General features: G+C 38.1%; 1 protein-coding gene across 4 annotated transcripts in view; it reads left to right on the top strand.

Annotated features, from left to right (window-relative positions):
* IQSEC2 (IQ motif and Sec7 domain ArfGEF 2) overlaps positions 1-24,007 on the top strand; it is a 198,392-nt gene that overhangs the window by 69,535 nt on the left and 104,850 nt on the right. For 3 of the 4 annotated variants that reach the window (XM_063432532.1, XM_063432539.1, XM_063432538.1), the window contains exon 2: positions 13,168-13,197. The exons of the other annotated variant lie outside the window; for it this stretch is intronic. In XM_063432532.1, coding sequence (XP_063288602.1) covers positions 13,168-13,197 — 30 coding nt within the window. The remainder of the gene's footprint in view (positions 1-13,167; positions 13,198-24,007) is intronic. 4 annotated transcript variants of the gene reach the window in all.

Here is a 24,007-nt window from a genome sequence, read left to right as displayed (position 1 = left end):
AGATAATGCACCACATAGAACTGCACATAAAGCTTGGATGAAACGGTTAAGCTCCTGATAAAGCCATTGGAACTCATCCACTGAATTAATGGATGCTGATAAAACTCAGGATAATTTTCATTAATCTGCAACTTGAAACAGTCTTGTTATGGCTATTTATGTTAATGTTTGCTTTTGTTGTTTCTGCACATGTTATATATATCTTAAAGCCCCCCAGGGCTCCTGCTTAATGCTGCTTATTTTTGTTGTTGAATAAATAGCCAGAAGGGTGTACTATATGATGTAGGTCAAAACGCTAACATTTCCCATTAGGACGACACACGCTGCACAGGTAACTACATGTCAATAGGTCACGTCGACTAACTTACAGAATAGGCTTTATTCATACCTTAATTTACGTCACCTCTCGGGCCATACTCTGATTATAATGCAGCAAGGTATTGCTAATAGATGAGTGCATGACCTCACAGATTAAGCACACACGGCAGCTTACTTTACGTTAACCGCTTTTTTACATATTAACGACCTAAGTCCATACAGGCCTCAGTTAGCAATACAATTTCGTATTCATAAAATGCTGATACTTAAATTTAAACAAATAACGCATTTGCTCAGATTATACAGCTCATGTTGTAATGCCTAAAAGTGTACATGTACTAAGTTTAGTATGAGCATAAGTTTATGTTTTGATCAACATGCCTTTGCACAGGCGATAACCTGCATTTTTCCTTGTGCGTTAACAATTTAAGCCTCTACGCAGGCGACTGTTCACCTTAATGTTTGATGTAAACTACTGCTTGAGCCCCTGCGTGGGCAACCGCTTGCTCTTTTTGAACCAGTTTGCAATATGCATTCTTATGTGAAACAATAAAAATATTTAAAACAAAAATGTTTTTCACAATATTATCTGAACTCCTTATTCTGTATAGTTTATTTGCAGATGTCTTTTGCCATTGCTAATGATGTCTTTTGCCAATTGTAATGCAGAGAATACGTAGAATCTAATCAAAACCAATCTTTTCTTCTTGTTCATGAATTCTACCAAATATGTGCATTTTGTTTATTTGAATATAAATATTAAAATGCGTAGCGCCCCATTTTTGCATGCAGCGTTGGATCACTTTGCTTTTTACCCTTTTTTTTTTTTTTTTAGTGCAGATACATTTGCGATGAATGAGTCAGACCCACGTCTGCAAGCATATGTAGATTATGGCTCCCACACATACACTTCACTTGGATTTAAAGCACGTTCTTTTTTGGCAAGAATGCAAAGCTAAATGCTTTGCAGCAATCTCCTTTACAGGGCTGAAGTGTTTCTGGAAAAAAATAACATGGAGGGTGAGCAAGTCACGGGCAAAAAGTTAAGTCAGCAAAGGTGTCGGAACGTTAAAAAGAAAGAAAACTTAAAAAAAAAAAAAGCAAGTTCTGCATATGGGTTCTGTAGAATGTGACCAGCTGCAGATGCAAGTTATTTATTTGACCTCTGTATAGCTCTAAATTTGTTTAAAGGGACACTCCATTTTGCAGTTGATCCATTATTTTTAATGCATTATATAGATGATACACTAAACATGTAAAAGTGATAAATTCCAAATAATAATGGATCGATTTCACCTTTCAACATCGCCAGTAAATACCCAGGATTCATAGTTTCTGCAGAAAGATCTGTATGCCCTAATATCTTTGTGTTATATCAATGCTCCCTCTCCCCCCCCCCTCTAAATCCAAGCACAGATTGTTTTGCAGTTGTAGTTTATTGGGAGCGTTCTACTATAGAAAGCTGACCTACAGCTCTCCGATTCCTGCTATACAGCCTATCAGGGTAGTACAAGTACTTGTATGAGAAGTGAGAGCTATAGCTTATCCCATTGCATATTTAGGGAAGGAGCCTATAGCTGCATGAACCATAACATATTAAAGTAGCATAGTCTATTATTGTGCTTGGAGAGCCCCTTTAATGCTGGTACAAGGTATACAAAATTTTAGTCACAACTCACACCTACTTATGGTTGCCAGATGGCTGCGGGATGTTTAAATTGGACCTCAATGATGAGATTTTATTTCTTTGTATATCTCCCTTTTTGACTTGCTGTATGCGACTGCAGAGAACACATGGCAATCTATTTTTTTTTCAAGATTTTACATATTTTAATGTATTCTCTGTATAATACATAAATGGGGGTGACTAAAAACAGTTGTTAAAGGGACACTCAATACATTACAGATCCAATACCACATGTGCCAAAACACGTAATGCATAAACTGGGACGTATCTCATTGGAACCCATCATTGGATATCTCCCACGGTTATTGCTGAACAATAGGCTACGTCCCTGCTATTTATTTGTAATTTAAATTGCTCTGTCAATAAACGTAGCGGTGATCTGGCCAGGGATTGTGGTTGAGTCTGCTCACTTTCCTGTTTGTAGATCAGATGAAAACCAACATTGTGTATTAAAATAGATTGCTTCTATACTCAATGGAGAATAATACCTTGTATCCACAAAGTGCTAAAGACCTGTGTGTATAATATATGCCGTATAGTTTAGCCAGCTAAATGTGCATATAAAGCAGAAGTCAGAATTTCCTATAGAAAATCCCAACCCTGCAGTTTTTCCAGTAAAATAAGGCCACACAATGTATTTCCTTTTAGACCTTTGACTTTTTGTGCGGTACTCTAATTTACACACGGTTGTTGCTTTACAATTGATATTAAATAAAGCAGAGCGGGGATTACGTGAACTTCATTAATAGCCCACATGCTTTAAATGAGTAGTTGGGGTCCTTCAGCAATTCCGATGTTTGCCAAAGGTGGCCTACTCCTGCTTTTGACCGTATGTCCAAGATAAAGCTTTCAAGGCTTTGTGCTAGTTCCTGTTTAACATTGTCCGGTCCTATTGTCTGAGCATACTGTAAGTGGAAGGTCTACAGTGATTGGTGTTTTTCTGATGGTTAGGCTAAAGTCACTGTGTATTAAACACTTTGCCTTCTATCTATAAACAATATTTAACAGGTGAGGGCCAAAATTTCAGCATGAACATTCATAGTGTTTCCAAGGTGATAGCTCACCTCACTGTTTTTTCATAACCATTTTATTGCTTTCTGGACATATTCGTGCCATCGGTGGTTGCCATGTATAAAGATCAAGGCTCGGCATGTTCTAGTCTCTTTATTTTGTGTGCTGACCTGCCTACATCATCTCATCTTGCCCTTACTACCTCTAGTCTAGACAAGATGAATGTGCCCATTCTAATTTGTGTTAGGAGAGTCGTTGATTCATTTTTGTATTGGATCATTTTATGAAAAGTCTTCCACAGATCTTGGCAGCAATATCATATCTCTCCATCTTTATAATCATTTGTTCCCCCATTTTTAATGAAAGCATGTAGTAATTTTCTCTTTTTAACATGCTGTTTAAAAACCTATCTTTCAATGAAACCGAAGTAAGTTATATGTGTTGCGTTCTAATCTTAGTGGAGTTGGCCATATGCATTTCTGGTATACAATAAATCATGAAGTTCCCATGATTAATATCAATGGTCCTTGTGTGTGCCTATTGCATGATGGGAATATCTCAGCACTAGAACCTGGATGTTAAGGGAAGGCAAGTGCAGGCCTTATTTTTGTGTATTTGTATTCACTTTTGTATCACACAGCTATGTTACAATGCTGCCGCCCACCCCATGTGTTTCCTATTAAGGGTTAATAAGTTTGTAGGGGATTTGAAAAATACCCCTCTCTCATTATAGATTTTTTAATTTATTTTTTTTAGCTGAAGGAAGCAAGGTGAATAGTCTGTGTAGGATCTACCGAAGAGGTTTGCCTTGACAAATATAGTGCACACTATCTGAATCAGTACATGAAATATAATGGCGGTGTAGGAGAGAACTCACATGTACCAGAGCCCTATCACCCCTGGCTCTGGGTTTGAAGTGCCCCACTTGAGAGGGAAGCTTCTTTATCTGTCTTATTGTATAGAACCAATTAATTCATCTGATGATGCACACAGCTTGGGGACAAGCTATCCTGATCCTGTCATCTTAGTGTGGGAAACTTCCCTCTCATAATGGGCACTTCAAACCCAGAGCCAAGGGAGATAGGGCTCTGTTACATGTGAGTTCTCTCATACAACCCCCATTATATTTCATGTACTGATTCAGATAATCTGCATGCACTATATTTGTTTTGTTGTTCATTTCCAAAATTGTACCAGTTTAAAGCGTGCTACATTTGGTAAAATCGAACTATTCATCATAATTGTGATTTAATGTCAAAACGATTTGTTTTGGCCGTTCTAAAATCCCACCACGCTGTTATATACTGCCTGCTGTTGCAATGTCTCTTATTTTGTCATCCATGAACTTTAAAATAAACACAAAAAAAAGCGTTTTCCTACCAGCTCTTTGCCATTAACATGGCAGAGTCTGCAGGTGTTAATTGTTGGCTGTTTTGTCAGTATCCCCATAGGAACACAAATGGGAAATGCGCATTCCTTTTGTAGGAAATTGTACTTGGCTTTTCCTCTTTTTAGAGCAAATCTGCTTATTTTTCATCATTCCCTGTGTTAAGGGGAGATCCAGTTACCCTGGTTTCTACCTGTGGTTGCTTCATGACCTAATTGGCATTATTGGTGCCCCTGCATTGGCCATGTCCAGCATATGTGCACTTCCTGTTTTTGCCCCCAGATTGTCCTATTATTTACTAAATGTAATTTGATTGGATATATAAGATAGTGTACCCATAGGTGAGTGCCATGTTAGACTAGTTGACTTTAGGTGAGTAATCTAGGTTGCCGGAGATCTATGTTCTAATTGTGCAGTGTCGGAGAGTGATTGGAGCTGTGTTTGGAGCATGATGCACAGGGTAAAGGGATATTCTCCAATGCATAGATTTTGTCCTCGTTGAGATGGATAAATTTAAAACAAAATAGGAGAAAGTCTCTGCTAAATTTTGTTTTAATTGTACCTGCAGTGAAAAAATGGCATCCATTTACACGGCCTAACTTTCCACTAGGCTTGTGCACTGCAGAAAATGTTGTTTCGGCTGAACCACTTAGTCTGAAAATAAGAACTTTTTCAGGGCTCACCAATTTCATGCATGTGGTGGGTTCAGTGCATCAGGAATTCATCCGCCAAAAACACTTGAGAAAACGAATCAGAAGAACCAGAAGGGCGAAAAATTGGGCATATCCGCATACTGCAAAATATTATACAATACATAAATGTTATTTATATTTTATGACGTAAACTGATAAGCTGCATTAACTTGCTTGACCAATTCCTGAGTCGTTCGTTTTGTGATTAATTTACATGGCACTTCACATTTCCCATCCTATTTGTTCTAATGCAATAAATGACCGTACTGGAGATGACCTGCCTCCCAGCAGTCCCACTTTTGGGACCCTGTCCTGCTCTAGTTACCTGGTATTGCTCCGACGAACTGTCTCTGATCAGCACAGGGAGAGCTCATCATTAGACGTGCTCGCTCTGCTGCAGGTACTAGATCTATGCAGAGAGTGCTTCAGGACATGCTGATACACCACTTCAGTAGGTTGTATCGGCCCCACCTCTTTTCTAGGAAGTCCCGCCCATTACGACATTGCCAGTGACATGAATCCTCTTACATCAAGTTCACGAAAGGCTGAATTGATTGGGCGCAAGTCTCTTTTCAGCTATGTAACGTCCCCTCGAGGACTGTACCGATTGCATACTTCACAATTTTGGGTGATATTGTAGAATATTGCATATTCTATGTTTCTATTGATTATATATATATATATATATATATATATATATATATATATATATATATATATATATATATATATATATATATATATATATTAGATGTGTGGATTGACATAAGTAACAGATGGTCAATAAGTCACAAGGCTTTCTTTGTCCGAGAGCTCTGGAATGTGGGTTTGGGGGTCTTGTCCTTATATGGCTAGAGTTATAGTCTGATGTCAGTATATATAGTAACAGAGGGACACGAGGTCTCGGTCTCTGTCGCTCTGTCTCTGGGCTCTCTCTCTGGCTCTCTCGATGTAAGGATGTAAAGAAGTCCAGCAATTACCATCTGCTGTTGAATGTCCATTATCCTGTAACATCATTTGTTGTTTTATTATGTATCAGTAACTAAGAATAAACCTGAAGAAACCGTAAGTCAGATTGCGTAATAGTACTTTTATTAATATAGACATATATTAATATGGCGAGCATTTGGCCCAAGACTATATATACCAAAAGACGTGTATATATATCAATCAACTGAAGACAAGAAGAAATTAAGAAGATTTAACATTAACAGTGACGATTCCAACCAGTTTTTACAGATATGATATACACACATAATGAATTTACAAATATATTTACAAATAATACATTAAAAAAAACAATACAGAATAATCCCATTTTAAGTTCATGTAATTTCTATTAATTGCAGCAGATGTTTCTGAGAGTTGTAGTCTAGTTGTTGGCTTTTACTGTAAGTTCAGTTAAAAAGAGCCAAAATCACAGAGTTGTCATGCTGGAACAAAATAGTAATAAAAGCAAACCAAAAACTGCACCCTATATAACCAATTGAAACTGTACCTATATATTGCACCTTATGTTTGGCTGCCTGGAGCGTCCCTTTTGAAGGGACACTGTAGGCACCCAGACCACTTCAGCTCATTGAAATGGTCTGGTGGCAGTGTCTTAGTCACCCTTAGTCCTGCAATGTAAAACACTGCAGTTTTTGAGACTGCAATGTTTACATTGCAACACTAATACACCCTCTAGTGGCTGAGGCACTTCCCGGATTTCACCGGACTTTAGGTCGCCTGACGCTGGACCTCCTCACGCTCTTCAATGAGGGCATCAAGCGTCCGTTAAATCCCCACGGGAAAGCATTGAAACAATGCTTTCCTATGGGGAGGGCCTAATGTGATTACTGCGCATACCCATTAGGCGCTCCTGTTAGATGTCATCGAAAGAGGCAGATCGCCGGAGAAGGGCGGACCAGAGGGAACTGTAGTGTTAGGAATACTGCTTTGTATTCTTAACACTATAGAATCCCTTTAAGTCTAAAAATTCCAGGTGGCTGGCACAGGGCCAGGGATATGTAAAGTTTTGCAAAGTAGCTAAGTTTGAGCCATTTGGCTTTACCAACCATGATCTGCTCAATAAGTTTGTCAGACGCAGCCAATTTGTAGATCAGCCCCGGGGAAGATGCATCCAGACAGATACTTCTAGTGACATGCCGTAGCGATCCTATTAAAATTACCGGCTATTTAAAAGCTGGTTATCAGCCAAAGATTTTAAGGGGAATTAGAAGGCTTTTTTCCCCTTCTTACTAACAGTGAAAAGAGCCAACTAAAAACTTAGGTAGCCAACGGGTATATAAATCCCAATTGTATGGTATAAAATGTGCCTGGTTTGCATTTAAAGGACATTCTACATCATACATAGGAATATTCTGTCATTGCAAAAAGTGGTATTACAATTATTGCATATATGTTCTAATTATAGAATGTTACTAACGCTTCCTTTTCATAAAGTGGGAGGGAAGGCGTTAATTGTGCTACCCTGTGCCCCCGCATCCCAAACTTTGTTCATGAATATTTAAAGCATCCTCTGAGCTTGACCTGTCTTGGTCTGCAGTGTGCCAGACTGTGTAATATTCCCTTAATCACATTGCATGTTTGGCTCTCGAGAAGTGAACGGCTACCAGTCTTTTCCCCGGCTGCTGTTCTCCTGTGATGCTGCAGTCCTCCCCCTGCGTGATGTGTGGTGTACATGAATATTTATGGCTGCTATCACGCTGTAAGAGTGGGAGTTTCTTGCCTGTCCTAACGCCCACACTCCGCTTCTCTGGGCACAGAGATGCATGCACACTTGTGTATGAATAGATATTTATTTGCCACCTTAGTGATTAAGATCTTTCTGCGTTCATGATTTTTTCCCCTTCTTTTTAAATAGTCTTTAATATAGCGGGGATGTACCATACAGTGTTCCAATTCAAAGCAATTTGATACCCAAAACATGAAGAGATTGATGCTAGCACTTACCCTGTGTCAGCTATTTTGAATTAAAATAACTCAAAGAAATGTGACGGTTAAAAGCACTGACCTTCACTTTTGCATTTTTGAGCAATTTCTTAACAGCATTCATAAGAGCGCATTGTGAATACGGCACCATTCATAAATGAGCTATGTTCACTGGGCTGGTGGGGATATCCACTGTAACTCCCATAATTTGAGGCCAAGACTGATGTGAGTTCTATTTCACAACATGTCCATTGCTCATGTTATGTTTCATGGTGACTTGTTGGGGGGGGGGGGGGAGGGAGGGGGGGGGGAGGGAGGAGCGTGTAGGGTTGGTTCACACGCTCATAGTGAAGCCTGGCTGTGAGTGGGGAGCGTTACATTCCACTACATCTACAATGTCCATGTTAGGATAGGCTTTGGGGAATGCTGTATCTATTACTGAAAAGATGCAGAGATATACAGAGGAATACTTGGCGCTGTAATGAATGCGATTCCATTACATAATGACAGTTGATTTTTACTCTCCATTCTGGCTGTGCCATTTTATTAGTGATTCAAGGTCTGCTTTCTATCCTCTGATAAATGGATTGTTTTAATGTTTACTCCTTTGTAATTGTGATATTGTCATTACCTGTCTCCTTCCTATTCACGATGTCTGTCAACGCATTTATTGCTGTGTTTGAGTGTCTCTACTTGTCTTTAGTGTACTTTTTTTTTCTTTTTCCTGGTGTTTTAACGTTTTATGTTCTTAGTGTGTATGGGACTGCTTAGAAATCAATCAATGCCAGGTTGATAAAGGTTGATGTAAATCCCCTTCGTCTTCAGAATATACCAAGCTGGGGTATGAGTAGTGCTCCCAGTTAACAAAAAATAAAAATTCCAGGGTCGGCAGGGAGATCCTTGCAATTTCCTGGTCACTGCAGGGGCTGCAGAGTTTTAGACAAATAAAGTAACTTTCTACGTATTAGGGACACTATAGTCACCAGAACAACTACAGCTTGTTGTATTTGTTCTGGTGAGTAGAATCAATTCATTCATGCTTTTTGCAGTAAAGCTGTGTTTACATTACAGCCTAAGGAAAACTCCAAGGAGGGGAGAGAGGGGCACTAAGGGACTGGGAGGGAGGGGTTAAGAACATAATGGGACAGGGAGAGGGGGGGTTAAGAACATTATGGGAGAGGGGGTTAAGAACATTATGGGACAGGGGAGGGGGGTGAAGAACACACACTGCATTTACTAATCAAATACTCACTATATCCACTACACACACACACACAAATATTTTTGAAAACCTAAAATGAAATCTGACTGGAATGTATATTTTGTGCATTTACACCTTAATAAAAAAAAAGATTTGCAAAAAAGAAAGGTAAATGTACAGAATATTGGTAAGCTATTGGCCTGAAAGTTCAGATTATCGGTATCGGCTCTAAATAGTCAATATCTGCCTATCCCTAGCTACTTAGTGCTTTCTGGGAAATTGCTGCAAAATGTGCAGTACTGCCATTCAGTGGCTCAAAAGCATTGCGGGTGGCTCACAGAATCACTTCTGATGATATCAGGCAGGCAGGCAGGCAGGTCAGAGGCAGAGCCAGCAGCAGCAGTCTTGAATAAGAGGAAGATTTTACTATATTTAGGGAGGCCAGAAGGGGCTAGATGGTGGTTTTAACACTATTGGGTCAAGAATACATGTTTGTATTCCTGACCCTATAGTGTTCCTTTAAAGATAAATTGAGAATTGTGGGCACAACTGGCTCTTGCAATGGTGCTGCTGTAAAGCTCAACATTAAATCGCCTATCTCAGCAAACGTCTATGGGGATTGAGTTCCACCATATGGCAATATTGTGTTAAGCCCACCACTAGTTCACGGTACCCCAATATAGGTGGGTCCTACACTTATTTTAAGGTGGGAGACAAATCAAATTTGTGCTAAATGAGCTAAGCTGTATTGAAATGATCTGTTGCATTGTGTGTGTATATGTATGTATATATATATATATATATTCATTGCAAAATGACACGCTGTTTCTTAATCTGTATATTGATTTATTTTAGGCGCATCAGATATTCTTTCCATAGCGGTTTTAATCAATCTGTATTAAGTAAACAGGTGGCATGGTCTATGTAAGGGGCAAATTTCAACCCTTTCAGCGTCACTAAACTGATACAGGATATAGGTTAATGGCAATTTAGTTTGTCCAATCAGGTTTACCCATACAAATACTTTGGATGTATAATGAGGAGGTGAAGCTTCCTCCCCCTGTGTCTCTGACAGTCTTTCAGAGTCTTCCGTTTTTGTCATACCACTTTAAAGGTATTTTAGAAAAACAAGCTTGTGCCATAGCCACTACAACAAGCTGGCTCTGGTGGTGTCCTGAACAGGGTGACACAGGAGGAAACCGATTACCATGGTAACACATTGACCAGGTTAGTTAAATGCCAGCAATGTAGATTTAATATGTCGCAAGCTTTGTCAATCCTTAAAGGACTCCTGAAATCACCCAGACCACTTCATCTCAATAAGGTGATCTGGGTGCAGCGGTCCTGTCATTTTAACCCTGCAATGTAAGACATTGCTTTTTAAATGTTTAGTTTTTTTTTTTTTTTTTTCTTTGTACTTCTATTTTTACAATGCAGTCAGTAGAGGAGCTTCTGCTGCACTGACAAAGTAAATAGCACAGATAGCAGCATTTGGTTGGAAGAGCACTGCGTTTGGCTGCACATACAAATCTCCAAGCCGTTGATCGCAAAGGTTTGAAAAAGATCTCAGTTGCGTGTTTTTTCAATAAAACTGGTGCATATGTGGTCCTGAGTGCCTGGACTCTATCTATCTGCCTACCTACCTATCTCATGTCATGGTTTTATTTACTTTTTTTGATTTCACACTTCTAACCTCCAGTGTAACAAAAGAACACAGACAAAGTAAAAATAAAGTGACACTATAGTCACCAGAACAACTACAGCTCATTGAATTTGTTCTGGTGAGTAGAATCATTCCCTTCAGGCGTTTTCAGGCCATTTTCAGAGAAAATGCAGCGTTTACATTACAGCCACTCCTCAGATGTATTTTAGAGGTGCTTCCTGGGACAGCGCTGCACAGTGTGCAGCACCGACATTCAATGTCTCCACCCTCTGCATGGAGACACTGAACTTTCCTCATAGAGATGCATTGATTCAATGCATCTATGAGGAGATATTGATTGGTCAGGGCTGTGTTTGGCTTGTGCTGGCTCTGTCCCATCTGCCTCCTTGACATTCTCAGCCAATCCTATTGGAAAGCATTATGAATGCCTTTGATAAACACTTCTGATGATGTCAGCCAAGCAGGCAGATCAGGGGCAGAACCATAACCAGCAGCAGACTGCATGTTTGTGTTCCTGACCCTATATAGTGTTCCTTAAAGGAAAAACAAAAAACATGCTGACAATTGAGTAAAATTGACCTCTGTGGCAGGAGTACTGCATTGTACACAATATAATTAAAGGGAAGGGAGTCTGTAGTCTCAAAATAAAGATTGAAATACAGTTCACAAGAAGCAAATTCTGTATTTTTTAAAAACTCTATGCTTCTAAAATCTGTACCTGATTGCATCCCCATTTAGTTTCTAAAGGTAATTCTTGAATTGTTTGTGTTCTATAAATACAATTCTGTGGTGTCGCTGCCAGCAGACTTGAAGGGGCGTTATTGGCACCAAGACCACTTCATCTCATTTTAGAGAAGCTGCTATGTTTAAATTCCTGTCCTAAGACTGCCTCTAGTGGCGGTCAACCAGACAGCAACTAGAGGCCATTACGGAGTTTCACAGAGTTTGACTCCCTGAAACGACGCTGGACATTCTCAGGAGGATGTTCAGCGTCTGAGAGAACCCTTTAGGAAAGCATGAAGGCAATGTTTTCCTATGGGTAAGGGCTAAGGCGTGCTGTGCAAGCGCTTAACGTCTCCCAGTCTGATGGACCCTGACCGGGCACCGAGGGACCTCGAAGCTTGAATCAGGTAAGTGAATAAAGGGATATTTAGCTCCTTACAATGCTGGGATTAGTGTTCAGAATACATCTTTGTATACTAAAGTGTTCCTGTAAGATGTAATCAATGTTTTTCCTCCTTCAATGCAGTGTGTACCCACTGAAATGTAATGTCAGTTGCTTTGCTTTTTATTTAAAGATTTAGCATTGTTCAAAAAAATTAAAATTAATTAACACACAAATGATGGGTTACTTTTTTTTTTTTTTTTTTTTTAAATGCTATTATGGGATGTAGTTTCCAGAGAAGTAATGGTTCTCTTTTTATATACTGTTTTTAAAAATGCTTTAATTGGTTAGATTGGTGGCTGCCTAAGGTCCATCTGATTCAAAAATCCGAGTTCTTAAAATGCTCTCTCTTATAGTATTCCATAGCAGGGATCACAGAGTAACTTCACCCTTTAAAGGCATTCTCCAGAGACAGGAAAACAAATCGGTTTTCCTGGCACTGCACGACCCTACAGTGCCCCCTCCCCCCGACCCCCCATCCTATGTTGCTGAAGGGGTTAAAACCCCTTAAGTGACTTACCTGAATCCAGCATCGATGTCCCTCGGCGCTGGGTCAGGCTCCGCCCATTTCTATCCCTGTTAAAATATATCATAACACAAAGGACTTCTTTGGCTTGCGTATTTTTTTTCCTACGCTTGACTAAACGTGAAGCTACCTTTTTGTTAAGCCTTCTCAGGGGAAAAACAACTTTCTATGGAGGATCCCCACGGTCTCAGTAAAATACTCCTGTTCACGCCCAAGGGTACAGCATTGACGTCTGATCCTAGCATATGAAGCCTGGCGTCACCTGGACAGGTTCAGGTAAGTTAAAACTACCTCCAGCTGCCCCTGAAATGCAAGCAGATCACTCACCATCTTGGGGCCTTTGCAAAAAAGCTGCTTTAATTGAGCTCTAGTAATGCTTTAAAAATCAAATTTCCTTTTGAGGAATGTTTTGAGAAATTCACATATTATAGTTTTTTTTTTTTTTTTTTTAATGTTTACCTGGGCAGCGTTTTTGTACAACCGACCTTACTGAGCATATAAATTGTTTGATAAATTGTTGTCTTTGCATGTTACAACACCCCAAAATTGATCGAACGTTAAATATTTCCCTTTTCTGTTTCAGGTCGGATGGGGAGAACTCCAGGACAGTGAGGTGAGTGCATTCTGATGGTCATAATTTTCCCTGATTAGCCATGTCATTTTGGGGAAGAGACACTCATCCTTCAGTCCAGGGGTGCTATGTGCAAAAGAGGGACAGTGATCTGACGATTCTACACTTTGCTTCCTAAAGAGTATAACCCCACTCACCCCATCTCTTAAAGGGTCAGAGGGGTAAAAGCTATGTTACTCACTCTCGTTAAAATGTAGTGGTCAGTCGTTGCATCGCTGCTGTATGCAGTAGGCATGTATGTAATATGGTTTCTAATGCTTTTATCTTTTCCATTACCAATGGTTTCTAAGCACACTTTCAAGGCTCTGTAATACTTGTAGCTCGCCTATTTAGCACCTTGTCTCCGTGTTAAATTGGTCCTTTCACTAAAACATTTCTTAGAAAAAAAGCTCTATTTTTACGAAACGTGTTATATCTTCAGTTATTTATGGCTTAACTTAGTACTTGGTTTTTTTTCTGCTACGGGAAAAATCTACGTAATGTCCAAAATTAAAATGTGTAAAAACGTAAATCTAATCTTTGTTCTCAGCTTCTGAGAATTTGTTTGTGTTTTTTTTATGGAAAATCTCAATAGCTGACCTGATTCTCATTCAAGTACATAATACAATTTTATTAAAATAAATACACTATAAGTATATATCATTTTTTTTTTTTTTTAAATGTATTTATTTCAATTCAACTTTCTAAAATTGATTGAATCTCAGTATCTATTGAGCAAAAAAAAAAAAAAAAGTTTTTACATAAACCCAGTATATAGCAAGATTAAAAAAAATTATATATTTTTATTTGTTATTTTATCTTATATTGCAGACTAAAATAATTTTATGTGCATGACGTTCCTTTCAAAACCACTCCTCACTCATTGTCCTTCATAGAAATGCTTTTTCTTTAATATTCTTTTTAATTTGCTTGAAGCCATGTTGTTTTTTTTGTTTTTTATATAACCAATCCATTTGCAGGAATGATGGAGTTTAGATTTGGGGGTGTTGTACTTATACATGCATGATTATAAGTGAATGCTGTTCTTCCTTTTAATTGCGGCCTAGCGTGGCACTATGAGTGTAAGGATCACATTAGCAGCAGATGGGGAGGGGGTTGTGTCATGAGTAAAGCGTTTATGTGAATCACACTTAGTTATTACTCTGTGACTCCTTAAGACTTGGCAACTGTAAGTTGTAGGGTACATTTATAGGAGATGACCAGGCAGTGAGAGGTTTTGCCAGCGGTAGATAATTATCGTGGTCAGAACGGTCTGGCCTGTATTTCTCTGAAACATCAGTTTTAGAATCGCTCACGTGTCTGAAATGGATTGCGTGTTGGATCAGAGAAGCGTGTGTGAACAATCGACAGAGCAGGTGGCTGCAATTCTTTCAGCGTTAGCGTTCTTAACTCTTAGAGAAGCACAGACGAGCAAGTGGAACAATTGGGAAGATGTATAAATAAGGCCAGTAATTCACTAAATATGTACTTTGTAGAAATAAACCTTTGTAGGTGTAAAGAATAGAGAAAATAAAAAACACACAACAAACATATTTGCAAAAAGAGTAAAAATTCTACCATTTGAAGTGATTTAAAGTCCATTTTTTGTTTTTATGTTTTTTGAATTTTATCACAAGTATATTTTCAGGCGCAATATAAATGGCAATAATAATAGAGTAATGGATTTTAATTCTTAAAAAAAAAAAAAAAAGATTTTTTACAATATAAATGGCAATAATAATAGAGTAATGGATTTAAATTCTTAAAAAAAAATACCAAAACACTTTTTTTATAATGATGTTATTCGATGCAAACAGAAATATTCTAATTTGCATTTATTTGGATTTAGTGATGATGGCGGTAGAAGAATGCCCCTCTCAATTGTACAGGTTCACAAGAACAGTATAGGTATGAGATTTAAAAGAGGCTTTGGGTCCAGTCTGCTTATGATCACTTCCTAGTACCCCTGTATAAATGTGTGGGGTGTATCAAACCATTAATACGTAGTTGTTAAGAATTTCCCTTGTGGCGATAAGTCTCTTCTAGCGTTTCAACAACTATGTATCAAGATTGTCAATAACTTGGGTTGTCATGGAATGCAGTCTATTATTGATAAAACACCTTGTATAGTTCTACCATAAAAGAACCCAACAGGGTGTGATGGATGACTGGAAATTCAAAGGGAATTTGTCATACTAATGTAAAATAAAGAAGCTGACGATTCTGGCTAAAAAAAATTTAACTTCCAACTGTGGAGTTTATTCCCTAATCTCTGAATTATCTATGTGACGTATTAAAACATGCAAAACTGAGCGATCTAAACTTTGAATACAGATAAGCATTATAATTTTCTAAACATTTCTACAACTCGGTGTTAAGTAAGACCCCATTTCTTTTGCAGCAGTTCCAAAAATACCAATCTATTTAAATGATAAAATCCTAGACATGTCACTCGATGTATGGAGGTCGGAGACCTCTGGAACCACAGACCATGTTAGTCCTTTGGTGCTCGGCAAGTCTCTCTGTGTCAATCGGTTGTCTCCCCCTGCACCAGAAGAGCATCTTCCTGTGCGTGTTCTGGAATTTTTTACAGGCTTTGGCCCCCCCCCTCTATTATTTCTCCTATCTTTGACAGTGCGTTGCTAGGAGAAGCTGTGTAATGTAGATAGATGTTGCCATGTAAAAGGAGACATTAATACCAGGAGATGTGGTTGGAGTTTCTGATATTTTAAGCTTTAGTTTGTGTGGGCTTCTCCGCTTCTATTGCCCCAGACGTGTTATGGGATACTGCGCGTTACGGCTCGCTCGATCCGGTGCATATTTATTAAATGCCTTTTGGTTAGACAGGAAATTCCTGCTGGTCTGTAATACACACAAAAAAAAAATCACAGGTTTAAAAAAAAATTAATGCTTTTCTAGAATAGATGTGTTCGCTGTGAGGACTTGAAATAGGCACCCTCCTGACTAATTAGCCACACATGCTGTGGGTATCAAATTCTAGAGCAATTGTGTGTGTGTGTGTGTGTGTGTGTGTGTATACAAATATTGTCTGTCACATATTTTAGGATATAACTTTTTAAGATGATAATATATGATGAATACCGTATTTCACCGCATAATAGTCGTAGATTGTGCCCAATATCTTTCCTTAAGAATTGGGTGTGACCATTACGTGAAGCCTTATTTTTTGTGATATTCTATGCAACTATTATGCAAAGCTTTATTTTTATTTCACAAAATTATATGCGATCATTATGTGAAGCTTTGTTTTTAACCGTTGCTGATAACCTAATAGTTGCTGATAACATAGTTACTGATAACATGACATAGCTACTGAGAACATGCTTAACTCTTAGTGCATTACATAAACTCTGATCCTGATCCCGGTCTCCCAATTGTGACCCTGATCCGAACATGCACATTTCCTAATGCATTACATAGATAAAATGCACTGAAATGCAATAAACTGATCGGTAATAATAAGATCAGTAGGGTGCTTGCCATCCGTTTTCAAGAATAAGAATGTCTCAAAACAAAAACGGCAATGGTCATTTATGCAATGAATTGGATTTGAAGCCATTTTTGGACTAAAAACAGGGTGCGACTGTTGTGCAGTAAAATACGGTATATGAATCTAAATCTGATTTGTAAAACACTTTTTTTTTTACGATTTTTTTTTTTATTTGATGAGCGAGGTAGATGTAAGAAATGCTTAGCAACAAAGTATACTTCATAGTTGAGACTGCACACATGCAATGTCTTTGGTCGCATGTTCCATTGCAGAAGAATGTATTACAGCAGTGCAAAGGACAAATTTCGACAATTGAGACAATAAGTTAGCGCAGTTGTGATGTAGTGTTTAAATCGGACCCTCCGTAATATCCATCTTAGTGATGGCAATATCTTAGTGTTATCCTTTCAATAGGTAATATCGCAGAAATGTATCGGATGTTATGACCTCATTAATTATTAGGATGACAAGACCGTAAAGAACATCCATTGCGTCTGTTCGTGCATCATGCTCGAAGCAGCAACAAATGTTGGATAGTGCTTCGATATCTCTGATTTGTTAGGTTTGGCAAATGATACATTTATGGCTGATATAGAACTTCAACCATCATTCCTTGCCAGCTTTATTCAGGGGTCATCCACGTATATACCACCCCTGTACTAGAGGCTACCTAATGCTTAGTTTGTATTATTCCTTACATTTTATCTGTTTAGAAAGAGTTTTACCATAAAACAAACGCACATTAAATTTTATATTTTGTCCTAAAGAGAACGTTCAGAGCAGGGATTTAATCTCTAAAAATGGAATGGCGAGAATTAAGAAGAGAAATGCTAACATTAAAGGAACACTATAGGGTCAGGAACACAAACATGTATTCCTGGCCCTATAGTGTTAAAACCACTATTTAGGTGGTTTGCCCGCCCACCTTTTACCCTTTAGAACCCCCCTCCCCCCAAAAAAACCCCTCACATTATTTCCAGTGCCGCGCAGGTCTGCCCCTTGTTGACATCACCAGCATTGACCATTTTTAGCCAATCCAATGCTTTCCCGCTGGGAAAGCATTGGATTGGCTGAAATCGGCAAGGGGGTGGGGCCAAACACCATTTTGGCCAATCAGCACCTCCTCGAAAATTCAGTGTCCCCATGCAGTGCGTGGAGACGCTGAATGGCAGGGCTGCCTACTGTGCAACATTGAGCCAGGAAGCCCCTCCAGTGGCCATCTAAGGAGTGGCCACTTGGAGGTGTCCCTAGAGGGCAATGTAAACACTGCCTTTTCTCTGAAGGCAATGATTGTCCGCTCCAGAACAACTGCATTAACCCCTTAACGCCGTTACGCCATCCCCATTTAAATGAGCTTTAAAGCCGTTGCGGTGGCATAGAACTCCCTAACGGCTTTCTGACAGCCCAGGCAGCCCACCCCCGGGGGCCTTGTGATCGCTCTCAAAGAGCGATCACATGGCCCCCCTATAGCTGGCTGTCAGACAGTCCCCCTGCTGGTAGGAAGAGTAAAAAGATTAAACATGTTTTAATATAAAATGTGTGTGTGTATGTATTAGTATTAAAATACACTTAGAATGACGTTACATATATGATATATATTTTATATATATATTATTACATCTATTTATATTTTATATTTATACACGTATAATTACAATTTTAAATAAATATAATAAAATAAATAAAATATTTAAAAAATAAATTATATACATATGTAATTTCATTCTAACTGTATTTTGCTATTAAAAAATTAAATAAAAATATATATAACCATGGGGGGATGGTTGCACTCACATGAACATGCTTAAATGGGGTGCTGCTGGGGGCCATATTATACAATAAACAATACACAAGATCCAGCGCACTCTCCTATCTACTAAACAGCAACTTCAATGTTGACAGATTTTATTAGTTTTTAAGTTTTTTTTTTTTTTAAAAACACCTAATCTAGGCAAAAAAATAATGGGGATTTAGTTAAATTATATGATCATACATTGCATAAGCCTGCCACAACGTCAATGTACCCCATCTTTGGCAGGTCCTACTCTCACAGTCTAATGTCTGCTCTTATGAGATTAACCCACTTACTTGGGGAAAAAATCCATCTGAGGCTCTCTGCAGTACAAGGCTAAATAGGGACCTGAGATGAGGCACCTGTAACAGGGAGGGGTGCAAAACCATCTTGTGTATTGTTGAGTGTGTGTGTGTGTGTGTGTATGTATATATATATGTATATATGTATGTATATATATATATATATATATATATATATATATATATATATATATATGTGTGTGTGTATATACATTTACATAAATAACTTCATAAGTGTACATGTAGACTTTAAATACATATATATTTATATATATTAAAATTCTACGGTATATTAATATTTTAACAGAATTATGTGATTTAATTAAAATGTGATTACTATATTTAACCCTATTACTTTACAAGACACCATAAAACCTGTATATGGGGGGTACTGTTTTACTCGGGAGACTTCACTGAACACAAATATTAGTGTTTCAAAATGGTAACTTTTATTACAACAATAATATTTTTAGTGAAAGTGACGGTTTTTGCATTTTTCATACCCGAACGGCACTTTTGCTGACAATATTATTGTTGTAATATGTTTTACTGTTTTAAAACACTTATTTTTGTGTTCAGTGAAGTCTCTCAAGTATAACAGTACCCCCCATGTACAGGTTTTATGGTGTTTTGGAAAGTGAGAGAGTCAAATATAAGGCTTGCATTTCATTTTTTTTCATATTGAAATTTGCTAGATTGGTTATGTTGCCTTTTGAGACCGTATGGTAGCCCAGGAATAAGAATTACCCCCATGATGGCCAAATATATATATATATTTTTTTAAATTCAAACAAAAACAAATATGAATGCAAACTTTGGCCAGTGTTTGTGACTAAGTGGCTACTACAAAAGACTGGACATACCCCACTTGCAATACCTTGGGTAGTCTACGTATGCAAATGGTATGCCATCATGGGGGTAATGGGCTACCACACGGTCTTAAAGGTAACATTACTAATCTGGCAAATTTCAATTTGAAAAAACTGAAAAATGGAATGTGCTATATTGGACCCTTTAACTATCCAAAAACTGTTAATGGGGGCTACTGTTGTACTCGTGAGACTTTGCCGAATCCAAATATGTTCATATATTGTTTTGCAGTAAAAGCTAACATTATGACATTTACAGCTAAAATGTGAGGTGGAAGTACAACTTTAACCCCTTAAGGACACATGACGTGTGTGACACGTCATTATTCCATTTTATTCCAGAAGTTTGGTCCTTAAGGGGTTAAAAAAAAAATCTATCTTTTTATTTTATTCATAATAAATTATGTTTCATATATAAATATTTGATATGAAATTAAAACCCTGTTTCTCCTGAACAAACTTATATATAGTAAGTGTGGGTGCACCTAATATGAAAGAGGTGAAATACGGTTGAACAGACATAATTATACATAATACGGTTACATTACATAATACGGTTACATTACATAATACGGTTGAACAGGCAAATTCCAGTTTTTGTTTACATTTTGTTTTGATCAGAACGTGTACTATTGACTCCGTCCTGAAGGGATTAAGCTGTAGTGGTTCTGTTGACTATTAAGCTTTTCTGGAATAGACTACGGTAGTTATTAAACTTTTTCCATTTTGGCCTACAAGTTGCAGTATTACTGCAACATTATTCTTAGTTTAGTGAAAAATCTTCACTTAGAGTGTGAATTGCCACAAATACAAATTGAATTTCAAATTTTAGGCTAAAGTAGCCAAACTGGAAAAATTCTCCACGTTGGCTATGTTTTAGTTCTGCTATTTTGGCCCTAATCCGCACTTGACAATCCACACTTTAACGAGTAATCTTGACAGTGTTGCACGTTTAACACAGGAAAGAATAGTATATTAAACATTAAAGTTTAATTTCAAATATATGTGTAAATATTACATAAAATCAAGAATAATGACCACCTATTGAGAATAGGACATACTCTCCAGTTTAGTTTGCAATGTGCGTGTTCCAAACGGACCAAATTGCTTACTGCGAATATTTCCCTCCAGATTTGTGTTTTATTTTTAAATATTTTTTTTCTCTTTTTTTTTTCTTTTCTTTAAATACACCATAAAAATGCTTACTTGCAGCCTGACTTTGCGCTTGTGTTTCCCCTGACACTTTCTGTGTCTTCGATTTTGACCTTGAGAATGTCATAATTAATTCCTTCTTGGATTTAATCTGGGTCACATGCTGCGTTTTGTTACGCAGGGGGTTAGGTCTGCCTTAATTAGTAGTTTTAGACTGAAAAGTGACTAGGGGAAAAAAAATTACATTTGTGGGTTTTTTTGGTTTTTAAGTGTAATTATTACAGAATTTGACATTTGCCTTTATTCTTCATTTCAGTAATATTATATTCCTGCATGTGTTTTGCATGTAGTATTAACTTTTGAATTGTCAGAGCAAATTTTCCCACTAGGTTGTTAAGAAAAAAAAAAAATAACATTTTGGCTAGAAAATGGTGTGTGTCACATATTTGGAGAATTTTTACATTTTTTCATTTGCTTTAAAGTGTGTGTGTGTGTGGGGGGGGAGGAGGGGGGGGAGGCGGGGGTGCGGGTTCAGCTTAGTGTGTTCATTATAACAAGCTCACAATATAAAACTAATGAAGAATAATTGACCTTTGGCCAGTTTTCATAAAAGCTGCAAATTACAGCACCTATTTAGATCAATCTAACTATGAGATCTATTTTAGATCTTTATTATTCTTTGAATCCGGTCACACTGATCACTCTGCATACAATAAAGCTTTGATTTTCAGTGTGTTAGCGTATCTCTTTTTTCGGTTTTAATTTGTAGACTCTTTGAATAAATAACATTTTAATCTTTAGGAAAATATCATGTTGATTAAAAAAAAATAAAAATGAAAAGACAAAGTAAGGGCTCCTTTGCCTTATGGCAGAGTTCGAAGATGACCAAAAGTGGAATTCATGCTGTCTGCTTTTGTCAAACAGGCATTTTCTCGCATATCTTGAATGTTGGCCTATGAAGTTTCCCAAAGCCAAAGGGAGAGAGGGAACAGCCAAAGTGTGACTGTAGTTGTGTTAGAGAATTTTTTTTTTTTCTTTCAAATCCAGCACATTTTGTCTAAAGCGTGTTCTTTGGCTTATAATTCAGTACACTTTTCTCTTTTAGTGAATTAGACCGGAATGTATCGCAATGGCAGCTAACTGTAGCACTGCAAATATTTCACTGCCAGCAAGCAGAGCATCATGGGAGATATGGTTCTGTAACCTTTGCACTGCCAGTATTCGACTATGACTTGTTACATTGTGCATTTTCTCTCTTATCTGTATTGAACTCTGCCTGAATTACCCAAATCTTATCTGTGCTGCTTTAAAGGGAAGCGTGTCAAGTGGAGCACTCAGTGTCCTCTTAAAACCGTGCACGTGCCTCTTCTTTCACTGATACAAACTAATTGGATGACCTACAGAGGCATGCCACCTATAGCTTTCCAGCAGCGGTAAACTAAAACTCCCATGATGCTTAGCCATGTGGTGATCTAATGCTAATCATGCTAATAATCTAGTAACAAGCAGTTACTCTGTGTAAATGGTGGGAGGAGAGAGGGGGAGGCTCTCCATACATTATTTCCCTCCTGCGCAAAGCTAATGTGTCTGTTATTAGATTAAATGCATTCCTCTGCAATGCTCCGCTGTGTTGGATTGTAACCAGCTTCCTGACTGACCTGCTTCACCCCCTTTTAAGTATCTCCGTGCCTATTCCCCACTCTGTGATTACATCATCTGGGTTTTGATCCTTTCCATTTTGACGTCTCCTGTTCTCATTGCGAAGGTTCACATAAGTTGGCATGGTCCTGGCGAGCTGCGCTGTGGGCAGTGCACAGTGGTGCATGCCTTATTGTAGGGCTCCTGATGGAAACAGAGTGTAATGGGTTAAAAGACAACTATAGCCCTCTTCCATCTATATCCTGCTGCTGTTCAGCCCCCGTGGTTGCCGTGGAGACTGGATCTTGTAAACTGTAGATGGGGAGGGGGGGAAAGGTTCCTTTCCCCCCCAAAAAAATAGTCCCTCCTCCTCCCTTTTGTGTTAATTGCTGGGCGTGAGTCATTCTGCAGCTGTACTAGTGATGCGGTTTAGGAGTTCTCCTTAGGGTTATTAAAAAGGGTCAGTAGTCCTTCATTCTAAGAAATAATAATAAAATCATTTTTATTGATATTGGAAAAAATTACTTCCATCCTTTAGCCACATTATTTATTTTTTTATTTTTGGAGGGGTGACGTCATCAGTATAGAATTTGGGAAACGTGCTGCTATTTCATCCTGATTCAATGGAGAGAATCTATTTCGAATTACCGTATTTTCCTAGACCCCCCATCACTCTAATATGCCAATAAGGCATTGCACAATATGTGCTGTCCTGCAAATTGTAACAGTCCTATGGCGCAGGTAGGAAGTCGGTTCACTAATCAAAAAGGAATCCCAAAGGATTCATCTTAATTAGTGAATTGATTTTTTCTTTCTGCATGGGCTATGAGTGCTTCTAACTGCAGGGCAGAACTTTTCAAGGGCTGCCCATCATAGTGACGCAGTGAGATGTCAAAGAAAGTAGATTTGGCAACATTATTGAGGGTTATGTGAGACCGGATGGACAACTACTAAATGCTGGCACATTGCTTGACAACAATGTAGCACGTCTGTTACTTTGCATTTTATTGATCGGCATTACATGACTAGTGAGTTCCTATAATATACATGTAAATGTAAAGGAGGAAAGTCAATTAACTAATAGACAGTGCATTTGGGATGATTGATTAGTGAATTGATTGCCTTCCTGGAACCACTGAGGGTTTTGCAAAAAAAAAAAACTACTTTTATGTACCCCATAGATATGTGTGTACTAATGCAGGGCTTATAATGTCATGTGTTCTACTACAATCCAGTCTTGAAAGGAACACTAGTGTTTGAAATACAAACCTGTATTCCCACGTGTTTGCCATACAAATTAGGAGGATCAAAGGTTTACTAACCTTTCTGCAGCGTAGTTCAATCCAATGCTCCTTATGCAGTGTGCGCATTCAAGATATATATATATATATATATATATATATATATACACACACACACACACACACACACACACACACACACACACACACACACACACACACACACACACACACACACACACACACACACACACACACACACACACACACACACACACACACTCTCTCTCTCTAAACCAAGAGGGCTG

The sequence above is a fragment of the Pelobates fuscus genome, chromosome 9, assembly GCF_036172605.1.
Source record: "Pelobates fuscus isolate aPelFus1 chromosome 9, aPelFus1.pri, whole genome shotgun sequence".
Taxonomy (NCBI): Eukaryota; Metazoa; Chordata; class Amphibia; order Anura; family Pelobatidae; genus Pelobates; species Pelobates fuscus.
The sequence above is the reverse complement of the archived record's forward strand: the minus strand, read 5'-3'. Positions and strand labels throughout refer to the sequence as shown.